General features: G+C 42.3%; 1 protein-coding gene across 1 annotated transcript in view; it reads right to left on the bottom strand.

Moving 5' to 3' along the window:
* Positions 1-15,097, bottom strand: part of LOC108550039 (protein groucho-1) — a 219,883-nt gene that overhangs the window by 143,017 nt on the left and 61,769 nt on the right. The window contains exon 4 of the mRNA XM_017903637.1: positions 346-390. Within this exon, the coding sequence (XP_017759126.1) occupies positions 346-390 (45 nt within the window). The remainder of the gene's footprint in view (positions 1-345; positions 391-15,097) is intronic.

Raw genomic sequence — 15,097 nt, 5'->3', positions numbered from 1 at the left:
CTCCGCACGGATATTGGCTGGTCGTGCGCGTTCCGCAACGCGCTCGTACCCTCTCCAGCGCGCGCGCGTTCGCGCGTCATGAATGGAAACATAAATTTCAGCGAAGCACGCCGGGCTATCGCGCGTTAAGTCAACGAAGTAATTACTATACCGGTGTGTGCTCCGGCTACCGGCGCACACGCGCGTGTAAAACAGCCACGCGCGCGCGTGTTCGCGGTGCGAGATCCGCAGAGAGAGAGAGAGAGAGATGGGAGAGTGTGGGTACGACTCCGCGGCTCCTATCGGCGCGCGCGGTTCGATGATGTTCATTTGAAATTCAAATGAACGCGCCGAGGCAAGGCTTACCTGTTTATGCATTTCCACGTTCAGCCCGTAGGACATCTCGTAATACTGGAAGAATGAAAAAAAAGGCGATATATTAGACGTGAGAGATATAAAGCGAGAGGAGAGGAGAGAGGAAGCGTGCTGGTACAAGCGTTAACGCGACGCTCGCGCCGCGTGAAAGCGGTCCTCCGCGCGCCAGCGCCGCGGAAAACGTGAGCGACATGGCGAACGTTTCGAAACGAAGCAATGGACGGGATATGTGGAGGGCTCGTTGTGTGCTATCGAAACCGAGGCAGGCAGTTTCGAGGAATTTATATGGGGGGGAGAGTGAGACAGAGAGAGAGAGATTGCGAGTGTACGTGTTAAGGGTACATGCAAGGTTGTAGTCTGGTTTAGAAAATTGTTTTTCTTTTTTTTTTATGTATGTATATTTTTGGAAAGTGTGTGGCTTGGGAAATGTCTGTGTGAGGGGATTTGATCGAATTTGTAAAATTAGCAAGGTTATGGATATATTGTATAGGGTATGGGTACAGGGAATTATGGTATGTTGTGTATAGGGGTGGTACAATATGTAAAATATATAGTTCATTTATTAAAATTGTTGAACTTATGTTTGGAATTTCATTTTGAACACCATAATAAAATTAATATAAAAATATATTATAACATATAACATATAAAAATTATTATTTTTGTTTGGAAAATTGATTTTTTATATATATATTTTCTCAGAATGTATGACTACGAAAATGTCTGTGTGAAGGGATTCGATCGAATTTGTAAAATTAGCAAGGTTATGGATATATTGTATAGGGTATGGGTACAGGGAATTATGGTATGTTGTATATAGGAGTTGTACAATATGTAAAATATATAGTTCATTTATTAAAATTGTTGAACTTATGTTTGGAATTTCATTTTGAACGCCATAATAAAATTAATATAAAAATATATTATAACATATAGCATATAAAAATTATTATTTTTGTTTAGAAAATTGTTTTTTTATGTATATATTTTCTCAGAATGTATGACTACGAAAATGTCTGTGTGAAGGGATTTGTTTGAATTTGTAAAATTGGCAAAGGTATGGGTATTTAACGTGTGACTTACGGGGGTAAGTACTGTATATATAAAATATATTACTGTACATATAAAATATATGGTTCATTTATTAAAATTATTGAACCGATGTTTGAAACTTCATTCTACACGCCATAACAAAATTAATATAAAAATATATTATTATATTTTATATAATATAAAATATAATAATATAAAAATATATTATAACATATAACATATAAAAATTATCATTTTTCTCTTGTTCTTTTGGAGGGGGTTTTGATTTTAATTTTGGTTTTGATTTTTGGTTTTCGAGTGCTGCGTTTGTGTTTCCTTCGACCGATCACTTTAACCATTTTCATGTGAAAGAGACATATTTAAGTGATAGGTGGTTGTAAGATTTATATATAAACCGTACGAATATATTAATTAATAATATCTCGATACGCTGAATTTTTTTTGCAACCACAGGTATACAGGGTGTCCCATTCGAAGTTTCGAAGAATCGATAAATTTACAATATACATCAAATACATAATCCAATTACATAAAACAGAGAAAAAGAATACATATAGTTTTATTGAAAGAAATCTCGGTCTGAATTTTAATTTTGGAAGGAAAATTTGAAAAAATTGATCACCATTATGTAAGTTTCATTGGAAACATTTTTTAAAAATAAACTATAGTTTAAAAAATGAACGAGTGGGAAGCTTCAAATAGGACACCCTGTATACCTGTGGTTACAAAAAAATTCAGCGTATCGAGATATTATTAATTATAAATTATATTATATTAAATTATAAATAAATTTTCGAGATATTATTCAAATTTTTGAATATTGATTTCTCTTATTACAGTTTAATTTAAAATGCATCATTTTACAAATTTTTCTTTTTTTTTATTTGAGCGTGTATTTATACTACCGAATATTTATATCGTATGTTATGCCACTCAGTTAACGAATAAATTACAATTTTTCGCAAATTGCAACAATGCGGTGTTTTCCCTTACAAGCACGAACGTTTTTCGTATGAAACTTGGCCTGGGAGTAAAAATTATAAACCTTATTTACATTACATCTATAGAATCTGTTTTTCCTTGCAATAAATGCTGCTTTTTCACTATATTAATTACAACGAAATGGAGTTCATATTTGTAATTGTAAATTATTATATTTGCCGCGCAGTAAATACCGGTATATCATAAATAAAAGCATTCGATATTACATACAATATTACATCCGCAGGAAAATAATTTATCACCTAATGTGTTTCCCTGTGTATCGTAAGATTCTTTCTTTTTTCAATAAATAATTAAATTTTCGATTTGCAGTCGAACGGAACGACCTGTGCGACATCATTTTAATTAGTATCATTTAGGTATGTCACGTTTACACGTGTCGTGTCAGTAGGTCCAGTGTTAACATGCAACCAATTACCTGACTGAAAATTATGCAACGTTAAGATTTATCACAGGTTCCCAACCGGGGAACTATACCTAACTACTATACCTAACTATTCTAAAACGAAATTTCCTACCAATTCGATAATTTCTGCAAAAATTGAATAGGCCAAAGCCAGTGCACACATTTGCTCTATCACAGTCTTCCACAGCAAAGTGATTCATCTCCCAGGCACAAATATGCACACCTACAACTCTAGTTCCTTTATTCACTTGTCAAAGGCAAATAGCAGTTTGGATCATTATCTATCGTTCTAAATCATCGCACCACTAGGACACTTCCTATTACTAGCCCTGGCAAAAGGTTTCTGGTGAAATTCTCTAGCCCTGATGTAAGTAGAGAATATATTGGTGCACACGGGGCATAGGTTTCAACGATGTGTATTATTAGCTTGGTGAGCACAATGTTAATGAATCCCTTTTTAAGAAGAGTAATATTCTTATAAGCAGAGTGGAATGTTAAAGAAAAGTGAAGGGGTCCTTAGGTTTCATGTACAACCCTATTCTTGGTTAGAGTTGTGGTGTCATGTGCAAGATTTGATGAGTCTCCTAGTCGTCATAGAGGTATTGTAGTGAGTGACCTAGTCGTCATAGGTATTCTGACGAGTAACCTAGTTGTTGGAGGTACTCTGATGAGTATCCTAATCACTATAGATATTCTGATGAGTATTCTAGTCGCCACAGGGGTATTTTGATGAATATCCTAGATGTCACAAGTATTCTGATGAATGTCCTAGTCATCATAGGGGTACTGTGGTGAATGACCTAGTTGTCATAGATATTCTGACGAGTAACCTAGTCGTTACAGGTACTCTGGTGAGTATCCTAGTCATTACTGATTTTCTGATGAGTATTCTAGTCGTCACAGGGGTATTCTGATGAATATCCTAGACGTCATAAGTATTCTCACGAGTAACCTAGTCGTTACAGGTATTCTTGGTCAGAGTTATGGTGTCAGATGCCAAGCTTGAAGAATGTCCTAGTCGTCACAAGTATTCTGACGAATGTCCTAGTTGTTACAGGTATTCTTAGTCAGAATTGTGGTGTCATGCCAAGTTTGAAAAGTATCTTAGTCGTCACAAGCATTCTGATGAACATCCTAATCATCGCAAGTATTCTTGATCAGAGTTGTGGTGTCACATGCCAAGTTAGAAGAGTGTCCTAGTCGTCAGAAGTATTTTAGATTAGGAATTTTGAGTCAAATATAAAATTTGACGAGTGTGCTATTGGTCACAACAGCGTAGCACATGGTGCAGTGTTAAATTATAACATGTGATAGTCATTATTCTCTCCTGAACAAACTACTCTTCACGTTCTTCGAAACCTACGTCTCATCCTTGCACCTATAATCCTTACAAATGATTGCTACAGCAATCTTAGATAATTTCCTATCACCGTGTTTAACCGAAACATTGTTGCCACTGACACTAGCAAAAAGCTAACAACCCGATAAGAACACTGTCGCCTCCGAAGTAGCCTGACAACTGGCCAACTCGGTTCCCCAGCTCAGGGACAGTCCCTTCTTTTTCTCACAGCAGTCCGCGACTAAAGGATTAATTGCCTTCACCGACGTGCATATCGATCTTGATACCCGGTTATGCAGGACGATCGAGATAAAACGAATTTGTGCCAAGAGAGTCCCGGACGATAAATAATTTCGCTTGGCGTGCAACGCGGACGAGAGGAGAGCGAGAAAAAAGGCGGAGAAAGGCAGGAGAAAAAACGAAAAGGAAATGTGTTGCACAGGTCGATCGTATTCAGCTGCAACTTATTATGCAACGCGTGATTCAATTGCACCGGATCGGTCGGATCTCGGCGGTGAAACGAGTAGCCAGATGATCTCGACCATCGATCTTCCTTGGCTAATGGAACGCACCTCGTATTAACGCGATCCTCTATACAACCGTAATTCCCGGAACCATGTACGTGTCGTGGAATTCCAGCCGGGCCCAACGGGCCCAGCCTTGGCTAACAGGCACAGGTCCCAAATAGCAATGCTGACTGTTGCTTAGAATTCCACGCGGCACCAAAGTTTGTAAAACCAAAATTACGTGTAAATTATGCACACTGTTCTTAAGCATCTCCTGACGTCCAAAATTTCATCCAGGTTCAACAGGCCCAGGCTTGGCTAACAGATAAAGGTCCCAAATTGCAAAGCTGACTTTTTCCTAGGAATCTAAGCGAGACCAGAGTTTGTAAAACCAAAACTACGTGTAAATTATGCATTTTGTTGTGATGCAACTCTCCTGGCGTCCGAAATTCTATCCAGGTCCAGCAGGCCCAGCCTTGACTAACAAGTAGAAGTCCCAAATCGCAAGGATGACTTTTCCTTAGAATTCCACGCGGAACGAAAGTTTGGGAAACCGAAACTACGTGTAAATTATGCATTTTGTTCTCATGCACCTCGTGACATCTAACAGGGACAGCTCTCATGAGGTCTGAGAACTAGGAAGTTCTCAAGTTCACCATAAATAATTCTTTTCTTGGAAATAAACTATACACGCGTGATGATAATTCGAATGGAACGATGAAAATAAATAATCGTACACACATAGTCAGCGAAAGCTACCAGAATCCTGTCAAATGAAGCAAAAGCCAGTATTCTGGAGTTCAATTTGAAATAGATGTGCACATACAACAGTCAAATGTCTAGCCTCAACGTAGAACAGAAAGAGGAAGATGCAATACCATAAGTCCAGTGTCTCTAACTCACAATCTAGGCAAAATCTGAAGAAAAAATAGAGTCTCAGGTACATTTTGGAGCCACCGTGGTGGCTAGACGTCGAGGAAGAAAGCGGAAGCGTGTATACATAGCTAGACGAAAGTAGTAGACAGAGGACGAGACTTGGATGTAGTCGGTTAAGCCGAGCGGAAGGATTCCCAAGGGCTAATCGAATTATCGAGTTACCTAAACCGAGATGCTGCTCGAATTCGTAATAACGTCTAAAAGAACCCTTGGAAGAGGGTCTTTAGGGCCGGTACACGGCTGCCGAGAGCCGAGATTACATCGATCGAACGAGATTACGAAAAGCGGGCCAAATTGAGCCGTAATGCGAGATCCCGGCCAAGAACGAGGATAAACGCGGCGAGAAAATGAGAAAAACGACCATGGAATCGGTCCACCTACCCTCGCAGCGATTCACCCGCCTGTGAGAGGGTACCATCCTCTGTGTGCAGGCGCGTAGAACCTGCACGCGTGTTGGTGCGTGTACGAGACGTCCAAGACCGGTTTCTCGTAACATCGTTTCTACATCGTGTGTACAAGATCCCGGCTCGGGTATGCTTTAACTAATTCACCTACCGGACAGCGGTTCTCAGCGCGATTTCGCACGAGAAGCCTCCTATTTTACACAAATTTACATTTTAACGATGAAGGTGTTTGTAGGCTGGATTTCGTGGGACCTGTAACACTCACGATGTCGCGAAACAGATGGGAAAGTTAACCCTGTCACGAGAAACCGTCCCGGAGGGTCTAAGACGGCGTTGCGCTTAACTCACTAGCGCCACCACGGCGCGTATCTACGGTGAACGCGTTTAGCGTAGATATCGGGCATATCCTCGAATTGTTTCTTGATTTTACTCGCGTAATCTTGCAATTATCTTCTTGTCATGCGTGTCATATCGTTTGTGCGACATCTTTTCCACCAGTTTTTCGACTTTACTCGTGATTGGGCTATAGGGATCGTAGATATTAGTGTTAGATGGTACCAGTGGGCTTCTGCACTTGCTATTGAATATCGACACTATCTCTTTGGATCTGAGGCAATGAAATTGTCAGCATTGACTATTTCTTATGGTTATATTCGATTATTTTATTTATTTTTTTCGATTTAAAACCGCGAATCTTATATGTACGACTTGCAAATCACATTTTTAGTGTTTCAAAGCTGCAATGAAGTATAGCTGTCTGGTTTCTTTATACTTCAAATTGTATTTATTAAATCGTATCTATACCTTTCGGATTTACATTTTGTTTGATAGTATATGTGCCTGTTCTTCGGAGAAGTAATGAATTTAATAATCGATTTATTATCGTTAACTAGTTCTTAACTATCTTTAATTCGTTATTAACTCAAGTACACGTTAGATTAATTTCTCAAAATCGAGCTGCGGAATTTTCTAGACTCGAATTCTCGCAGCGCAAAGAAATGCCGGGTCGAATTTTCCTCTCGCGAGTCCCGTATCTCTTTATCACTCGGAGCTTTCGTTTCAGTGAAAAATTTGTTAGCTTTCTTCTCCTCTTGCCTACCCTTTTTCCAAATCTCGCGGAAGGCGGAGTTCTCTCTTTTATTTCGCCGGCAGACCTATAAACGTGCCGCTTCGGATGCCGGGAACTGAAAAAAGTTCGAAAGCCCCGGGATCCATGAAAGGTACAAGGGAACCGCTTCGAACGTTTCCCTCGATATGCATCTTTCAACGGTTACACGGCAGAAAAGCACCCACTCGGGGATCTACATTTTTCTTTCCCCACGGTAATCAGAATACGTTCCGACAGTTTGGCCAGGCATTCGAAAAATTCCCTACAGCAGCCTCTGCTCGAATCTCGGAAACGCGCGCGTTACCAGTGTGCATCGGTCGTCGTATTCTCCCGGAAAAATCGAAGCAAATTGAAAAAAGGAAGGTTAGAAAATTATACGAAATTCTACGCCATTGGATCAATGAAGAACTGTCCTCGTCCAGTTTTTTGTATAATTTATAGCAATTTGCTCGTCGAAAGAGTGAAAAGTAAGAAGAAATCCTGGGATAAGTACTATTGGAATTGGAATAATTTTCCACATCAGTTTGCACGTCTACTGTCAGTGAAAATGCAAGAGTCAATGACTTCAAAGGCTCGTGGTAAACGAGGAACGAGAAATGGCTAATTAACATAGGTCCCAAAAATCGATACTTTCGATGCAAAATTAGCTTCTATAAAGAGGTCAAAATATTTGCGAATTTTTATTTTTGCAGTTTTTAATACGGTTCCCTTTGACGAAGCAAATACCAATTTCTATCCTGACATGAACGTAATTGTGTGCAGCTTTTCACTATCATTGTGTCACTCTAATTCTGATTTTTAACGTGTATTGTATAGCCTTGTTTTCATCGGATAACGTAAATGATAATATATGGGGTGCTCTATTTGCAGCTTCACATGGAATACCTTGAATTTATATTCCTACACGTATCCAAGAAACACATACATACATACATACATACATCTGAGACTAACCCTTTGCACTCGAGAGGTACGCTTCGCAGCAGTCGCCATTTGATAAAATTTCGAAGATAGATATTAATTAATATGTCAAATTTAAAATAACGTAACAGTGTAAACATGTATCGAAATCAAATAATTCTACGTGATAATTATTATACGATTTCCTATCTACTGCTCAGAAAAATATCGTCAGTTTTATAGCAAAGAATTACAGAAAACAGAAAATAGAAAATCTTTGAACTCCTACTATTCTTTGACCAAAAAATCGTCGAGTGCAAAGGGTTAATAAATATTTGTCCTATCTAGCTTAATGTATCATCAACACTATACCTGTCATAGCCTCCATAACCGTTCTTAAAACTATCATTAAAAATTCTGAATTCCAACGTTATTGTCATAGTCATTCGTCTTCAGAATCCCTCTTCCCATAAGCCTAATCAATTTTTCAATATCTCTCGTTATTTCATTTTTCCACAGCTTTATTTCGTCTCCAATCACCCCAGTCATGTGGCCCTGCTAGGTTGAGTGTTAAACACCCAGTAACAGCCTCGTCTTTCGCAATAACACCCCGAACCTTCGTTCCTCTAACGTTACTCAACGTCTTCGCTAGGCACGCAGGTTCATCCCCTCGATTATGACTCATCCAACGACCCGTGCTTCTGACTCATCGTAATGGCCCCGACGTAGCTCGCGTTCAACGGAAGAACGTCACCGGGACGTGTATGGAGGGCATAAAGAAGAATTTGGTACGGCCATTGACAATGCAACACCGTGGAAGAAATTCAACACAGTGGAACAAGGAAATACCTGAAGACCGGGGCCCAGAAAAAGTGGAAATAAATACGCCCTTGCTCACTGACGGGGTGCTGAGACGAAGGGAAAGGGAAGAGGATGAAAACAAAAACGGTAATCCGGTAAACGAGTATCCGGGACACGAAGTGACTGTATTATACTCGAGTCTGAAACCAACGACCGTTGTGAAAACGGTCTTTATTGCTCGGTGATCGTAAAACCGCGTTTTAATATATCAACGCGTGTTTCCCGCTGAGAAATTTTTTTCCCTACTCCTCCGCCCCGAGGCGAGCGTAAAAGCCGACGCTGATATTGAGTTATAATACCTGGCCGGCCGTAGAACGTCGCGCGAGAGTCAACAAATTTCAGGTTTAACGACCGATTTCCGTCGTGGCGAAAAACACAGTTGCGACACCTCGCTGCGGCGCAGCAAACTGCGCGACGCCATCTTGCGCCGCGAGCCACCGAGCGCGCCGAATTCCTTCCGCGACCTTCGGGCTCCTTCGGATCTCTCGGTTGCTATGCGCTGGTAATTTAAATCGTACAACTAGCGATTCTTTTGTCTCTATTCGTGAAACCTGTGAAGACAAAGAAGCGTGAAGGTGGAAGGAGTAAAGAAGCAAAAAGAAGGGTCCTAAACCGGAATTACTGGGGGACCCAAATGCCCAAAATTGAAAAAATTCGATGGTCATTCGAGAAAGCAAAGGTGTATTTTTATTCCACTAAAATTCTGGCGAGCAAAACTGCAAGAAAGAAATAAAAGAGCTAAATCTTTCAAAGGGACTGTGAAACAACTCTAAGGCAACCCTAAAGTTCTAAGAAACAAAAAAATATTAGGCTGTTCTACCAAGAAAAAAATAATTTTCTTATAATATATAAATATTTTATTGAATTATATATTGACTATTTTGGTTCAATACCTTCCGCCATTTTTCTGGCAGTAGCATGATTTCACACAGCTCATAAAACTTCTGATCTTTGCTTAGAAGAAACTGATCCAAGTGATTTTTGACATCATCGTTTAATGCAACCGCCTAAAAAATTTTGTAAAGACCGGAACTGGTAAGAATCCTTAGCACATCCCATCAAACTAGCCTAAGTCTGGTATTATCACGATAAAACGCTACACCTTTTCTACGGACATAAATAAGAGTACGGGCAGGAATTCGAAAAAAATCATTTACAAAATGAGCGAGAATAAAAAGCCCGAAGAGAAAAACCGAAAACGATGCTGGCCAACTGCACGGCGATGAAGCGTTTCTTCTGAAGCGTAATTTGCCGCGACGAGAAATCACGGGGACGAAAAAAGCCCGAGCGAAACAGGGAAGAACAGAAGAAGCGAGGGGTGGGGGAAACTCGAGGACCGAGAGAGTACACCGGATCGTCTGAACGCTCGTGGCTCGACGAAGTAATTAGCCTTTAATTAATAGACTTGTCCCCGGAGGAGGCACTCGGTAGCGGAGGTCAGGATCTTAATTATCGCGAGGCTGGAAACGTAACTCGCGGTCCCGACGCGTTTAACGCGGAAGCGGGGTTTGTTGCGGCTCGATTCCGGGCGAGATGATAAAACGTCGCTCGGCAATAAACGTCGTTCGGCCGTTAAACTCGGCCGAATTCGGCCCTCTCCGTGGCCCGATCCCCCCACCGCTCGACCCTCGCCCCACCACGCCACGCTACGCCGTGCCACGTCCGCGGCACCCTCGTCGGCCGTTCGTTTGCATTTTCAAATTGAACCAGCTTTACGCCGCTATCCGAGAGTTTTATGCCGCATCATCGTGTCCACATTATCGAGTTAAGCCCGGAAATTCAATCTGCCACGATCTCGAGCAAAATTTCCACTCTCCGCGCCGCGTCGACACTGGAAACCGAGCAGTTAAATCTCGAACGGTGGAACGGGACGACGGCTGGCTGCAGGTCGCGCTGGTATTATTCGATTTGCGCGAAAAACGAATTCGTGCTTCGCTCGCACGGGATATATCTTATTTAAAGAGGAGAAAAAAGGACGGGTGGGGAGGAAAGAGGAATCGCGAAACGAACCGAGGAAACTACGGGTCGGGCCCAGCCGGAGCCTCGGATCGTATAATCCCTTTGGTCCTGGAAACGAGCCGGCGCTTTCATTCTCGAATAAACGACCGATATCGATCGCGATCGGTATCTGCGCACCGTGACGAGATACGCAAGACTAATGGACCCTCGCTTCTCTCCGCTGTCTCGTCCCTTTCACGAGCCCTTATCCCCCTTTTTATCTTCCCTCCGTGCAACGCGGCCCCTGTTGTGAGCGCACCCTTACATAAAGGGCCTCTGCGTCCCTCTACAGCTCCGTTCTCGCGCACGACTTGCAAATTTTGTCCCCGATTTGACCCCCATCCGGCTTGTCTTCTCTGTCTCTGCTTTGGCGCTGTTTGATTTAATCAAGGGAAACACTCGAAACCTCGAATGTGTATACACACGCCCGTGTGTATGGCTGCATTGCAAGCAACGGGGTACCTTTTTGCAATGATGATGGTCATGTGATACGGCGTGGGGTGTTCGAAAGAAGAGGAACTTAATCTTCCGAACAGCAGTGTTGGCAGATAGGGTTGATTCTTTTATGCCTGTCCCAAATATATGGTCGCACGAAAAATGTTACCATTTTTATACGATACATGTATTACGTGCCATTTTGCATACGTTGGACTAGTGACAAAATAATGTAGGTATTTTCAACGTAAAATTATAATTATTCTAATCTACAAGAAACGAGTCTAATTTGTAGCAATGTTACTGGGAAAAAATGGCACCTTTTAATACAAAAATTCCACGCTACTGTGATATGAAATCCAATTTCGTTTCTTCGTTGTATTTAAATACGGAGAAATATTTAACTGGTAATTTGTACATAGACAAACCCAAGTCGCCATACTTGCCAATGCCAATTTTTGGTAATAAAAAGGTTACCAGGAAATATTTTTGCTCGTAATGAAACAGGAATTTTCTCGAAATAATGTTAATGTAGAAGTGTAATAATTAAACCTATCAACTGAGCCAAGATGACTACCTCGGGAATATTTTATTTTCGCAATTACGAAAAGTATACAGCAGCTTCTGACGAGCGTTGACTTTTATTAAGATGGAGGCACGGCTAGATATACTTGTCCATTTTCATGATACGACTTTAATTACTATTATCTACATACGGTATATTTAGGCACGGATTACAGGCTGATCGTGCCGGTGTTAAAGTTCGAGAGAGATCCAACATTGGAAAAGTTCTCTCCATGATGTATCGCGGTTTTATGAGTCTACGTGTGTGCGTTTTATTTTTAGAAATGGAAATCCGACGCGAGAAGTAACGCTTAACGAGCGTAATAAGCGACTCGACTGCCCCGGCTGGACATTAGCAGGACTTATGTAAGGAAGTAATAAATATCGCGTATCTTGTAATTTGGTACTGACAGCGATAAATTTCGGAAGACACGTGTCGATGTAAAACAGATGCGAAATTACAGATACACGGTCATTAGTTACAAGGGGCTGTTGAATGAAAAAGTTCATCACGACTGTCTGCTAATAACGCGTGGTATGGAAATGAAGGTAACTTTCTACTTTTGCCATTTTTCTCGAACACTCCGAGTAAAGAATTATTTTTACACCCGGTATTTATCGTTCCACGATATGAGGACAATGAACAACGGGATTGGTGAAATTAAAATCCGATACGTGCGAATAACTGGGACCGTTTAACTCGAATCTTCATGAACGACGCCATTTTGATAATTGAACTCGTGGATGTACGATAAACATTTCTACTTCGGGAAAATTTCACTGCAATACTGTCTGCTGCATCAAATTTCAAATATAGCGCCACCTGTGTGTGCGCCACTCATTGGCTGAAGATATTCAAAATGCACCTGGACACGAAGCAAGAATTTTATTGCAATAGGACTATGAAATTAACGTCATATGCGTCGAAGCATTATGAAATGTTACACAGCTTTTATCACTTTTCCTCCGGTTGTTTATAAACCGTCGAATGATTTGGGAGATCTCTCAACACCGATATTTCATTTAGTCCCATCTTCACGGATCTTTATACCTGCATAAATCAAAGCGTCGAAGTCTGCAATATTCCCCATAATGCTGGCGAAGAAGAATAATTGTATCGAGAAAAAATCTTCCTTCCAATACGATAAAATAAAATAAAATAAGAGAAGAAACTAGCTAGCAAGTATAGTGATATAGACAGTGACGCAGAGACCGTGTTAAAACCCGTGACATGGCGTACAGTATATTTGTCGACCGAAACACTGCGCGAAAACATGGTCGGAACTCGCTGCGATAGTGATGATCGCGCAATTAAATTCGCGCTTCTGCGTTCTGCCGTCCGTCGGCGAGACGGGCAAACGAAGATTCCCCTGTGAGTGCGCGCTCTAACGACCCGTCACCGTTCGTGGCATACCCCGCCGCGAGCGCCGCCAGGCGGCCGAAACTGGAACTCGAGGGGTGGCGCGGCGACGGGCCAATTCGAGGCCGGAAGGTGCACACGCTCGCGTGTTACAACGATTGCATAAATTCGTGCCGGTATAGCACTGGACACGGCGTTAGCAGTGTTAACGACCCGAACTCCGTGGTCGTTCGCGTCGGCACGATTCTATTAACCGGTCGTCGTATCCTCGCCGCGAAATCCACGCCGAACTCTGATGCCTCTAACGCGTTGGAATCGTGCACGTTTAACGGCACACTTTCGACGGGCCATCAAGCCGGCCGCGGAACCACCGAGATGGCGTACACTACACTCCCCGTTTTTACGAGGTTATCCGCACACCTAACGATTTCCAGCGTCGTTTCCCGCAGTCGAGATTGTTCACCGGGGCGGAGAGGAGCGCTAGAGGGCGCTGCGATTGGTATAATGGCGGCTAATTGGTGGAAACGACGTGGGTTAGATTTTAGTTCCCTCGGTGGCGGATAGTGATCGGGGGGAAGTAGAACCGTGGCTCATTTTAGGACTGGGATACAAATCTACATTTGTTCTATATTAATTATCCGATAGGAATAAATATAACATAATTACAGGGATTACAAGATGGTTGCCTCGAAGATCTAATTGGACACGGAAAGATAGTCGCGAAAATATTATTCCCGTACCGAGTGCAATCTTGATCATAAGGAACGCGTCTAATTGCACGCGTTTGATACCGATGACAAACAAAATTTTTCCTCCCGACGAAACTGAAGCGTGAGCGTATAAAAATTAATTAAACCCACAATCTACGTGTATCTAATTAATTTTCAATTAGAAAATGCTCATACGTTTACTTCCTTCGGAATAAAATTCCAAAAGATTTCGAGATTGGGACAAATCTGGCGCGATAATGGAGGGGATTAAAAAGAAAATTACCGGAAACTCGGATAAAGAATCTCGGCTTCGAGATGTAGAGAACACGATCACGGGGCTGGGGCAGACTTTTATCTACGCGTCGTATAAGGGGAGACCGTTTCCCGTCGCGGGCACCGCCATCTATCCGTGAAAAAACGAAGTCGAAAATGTCTAAAGTTCCGGAGGAGTCAATGCACCGCGTTACTGAAACGGCACCGGACGATGCGCTTCAAGGCGATCTCTTCCGCGCGGTTCGCGCTCGTAAAAGTTCACGAGCTCGACAATTACATGAAAGAGTCGTAAAAGCGTAATGCCCCGTGGCCGGCCTGTACCGTCGCATAACGACGTCGTACGAGCATCCTCCGCAGCTAACACCGTTACACGCTTCTGCGTCCGTGTCGTATCGGAAACAAATTCGCGAGTGGAAATCGAGTCGATTTGACCGCCTGGTGGGGGAGCGGGAGTAGAGGGGGAACGAGGATGGGATACAAAGTGTGAGGAAGACGGAGAAAGAGATGCAGAGAGAGAGAGAGAGAGAGAGAGAGAGAGAGAGAGAGAGAGAGACAGAGACAGAGACAGACTGAGTGGCGTGTCGCATCGGGAACCAATTCGTGGGTAGAAATCGAGCCATGATTTGACCGAAGGAAGAGAGGTGGAGGGGGAAGGAGAACACAGCGAGGTATACGGGCGTACGAGAAAGATAGAGAAACGGATATACAGAGGGAGACACTGTCGAGTGCCGTCGTATCGGAAACAAATTCGTGGGTAGAAATCGAGTGGATTTGATGGACTGAGAGTGAGAGGGGGAGATGGACGAAGGTGTCGTAGCGAGAATAAAGGAGCGCGAAAAGGACGGAGAAATGAGAGACAGACTGGTAGGTACGAGACAGACGACGAAC

Source organism: Eufriesea mexicana, unplaced genomic scaffold (assembly GCF_001483705.2).
Source record: "Eufriesea mexicana isolate 0111107269 unplaced genomic scaffold, ASM148370v2 scaffold2458, whole genome shotgun sequence".
Classification (NCBI taxonomy): Eukaryota; Metazoa; Arthropoda; class Insecta; order Hymenoptera; family Apidae; genus Eufriesea; species Eufriesea mexicana.
Note: the sequence above shows the minus strand (reverse complement) of the source record. Positions and strands in the feature narration are given on the sequence as shown.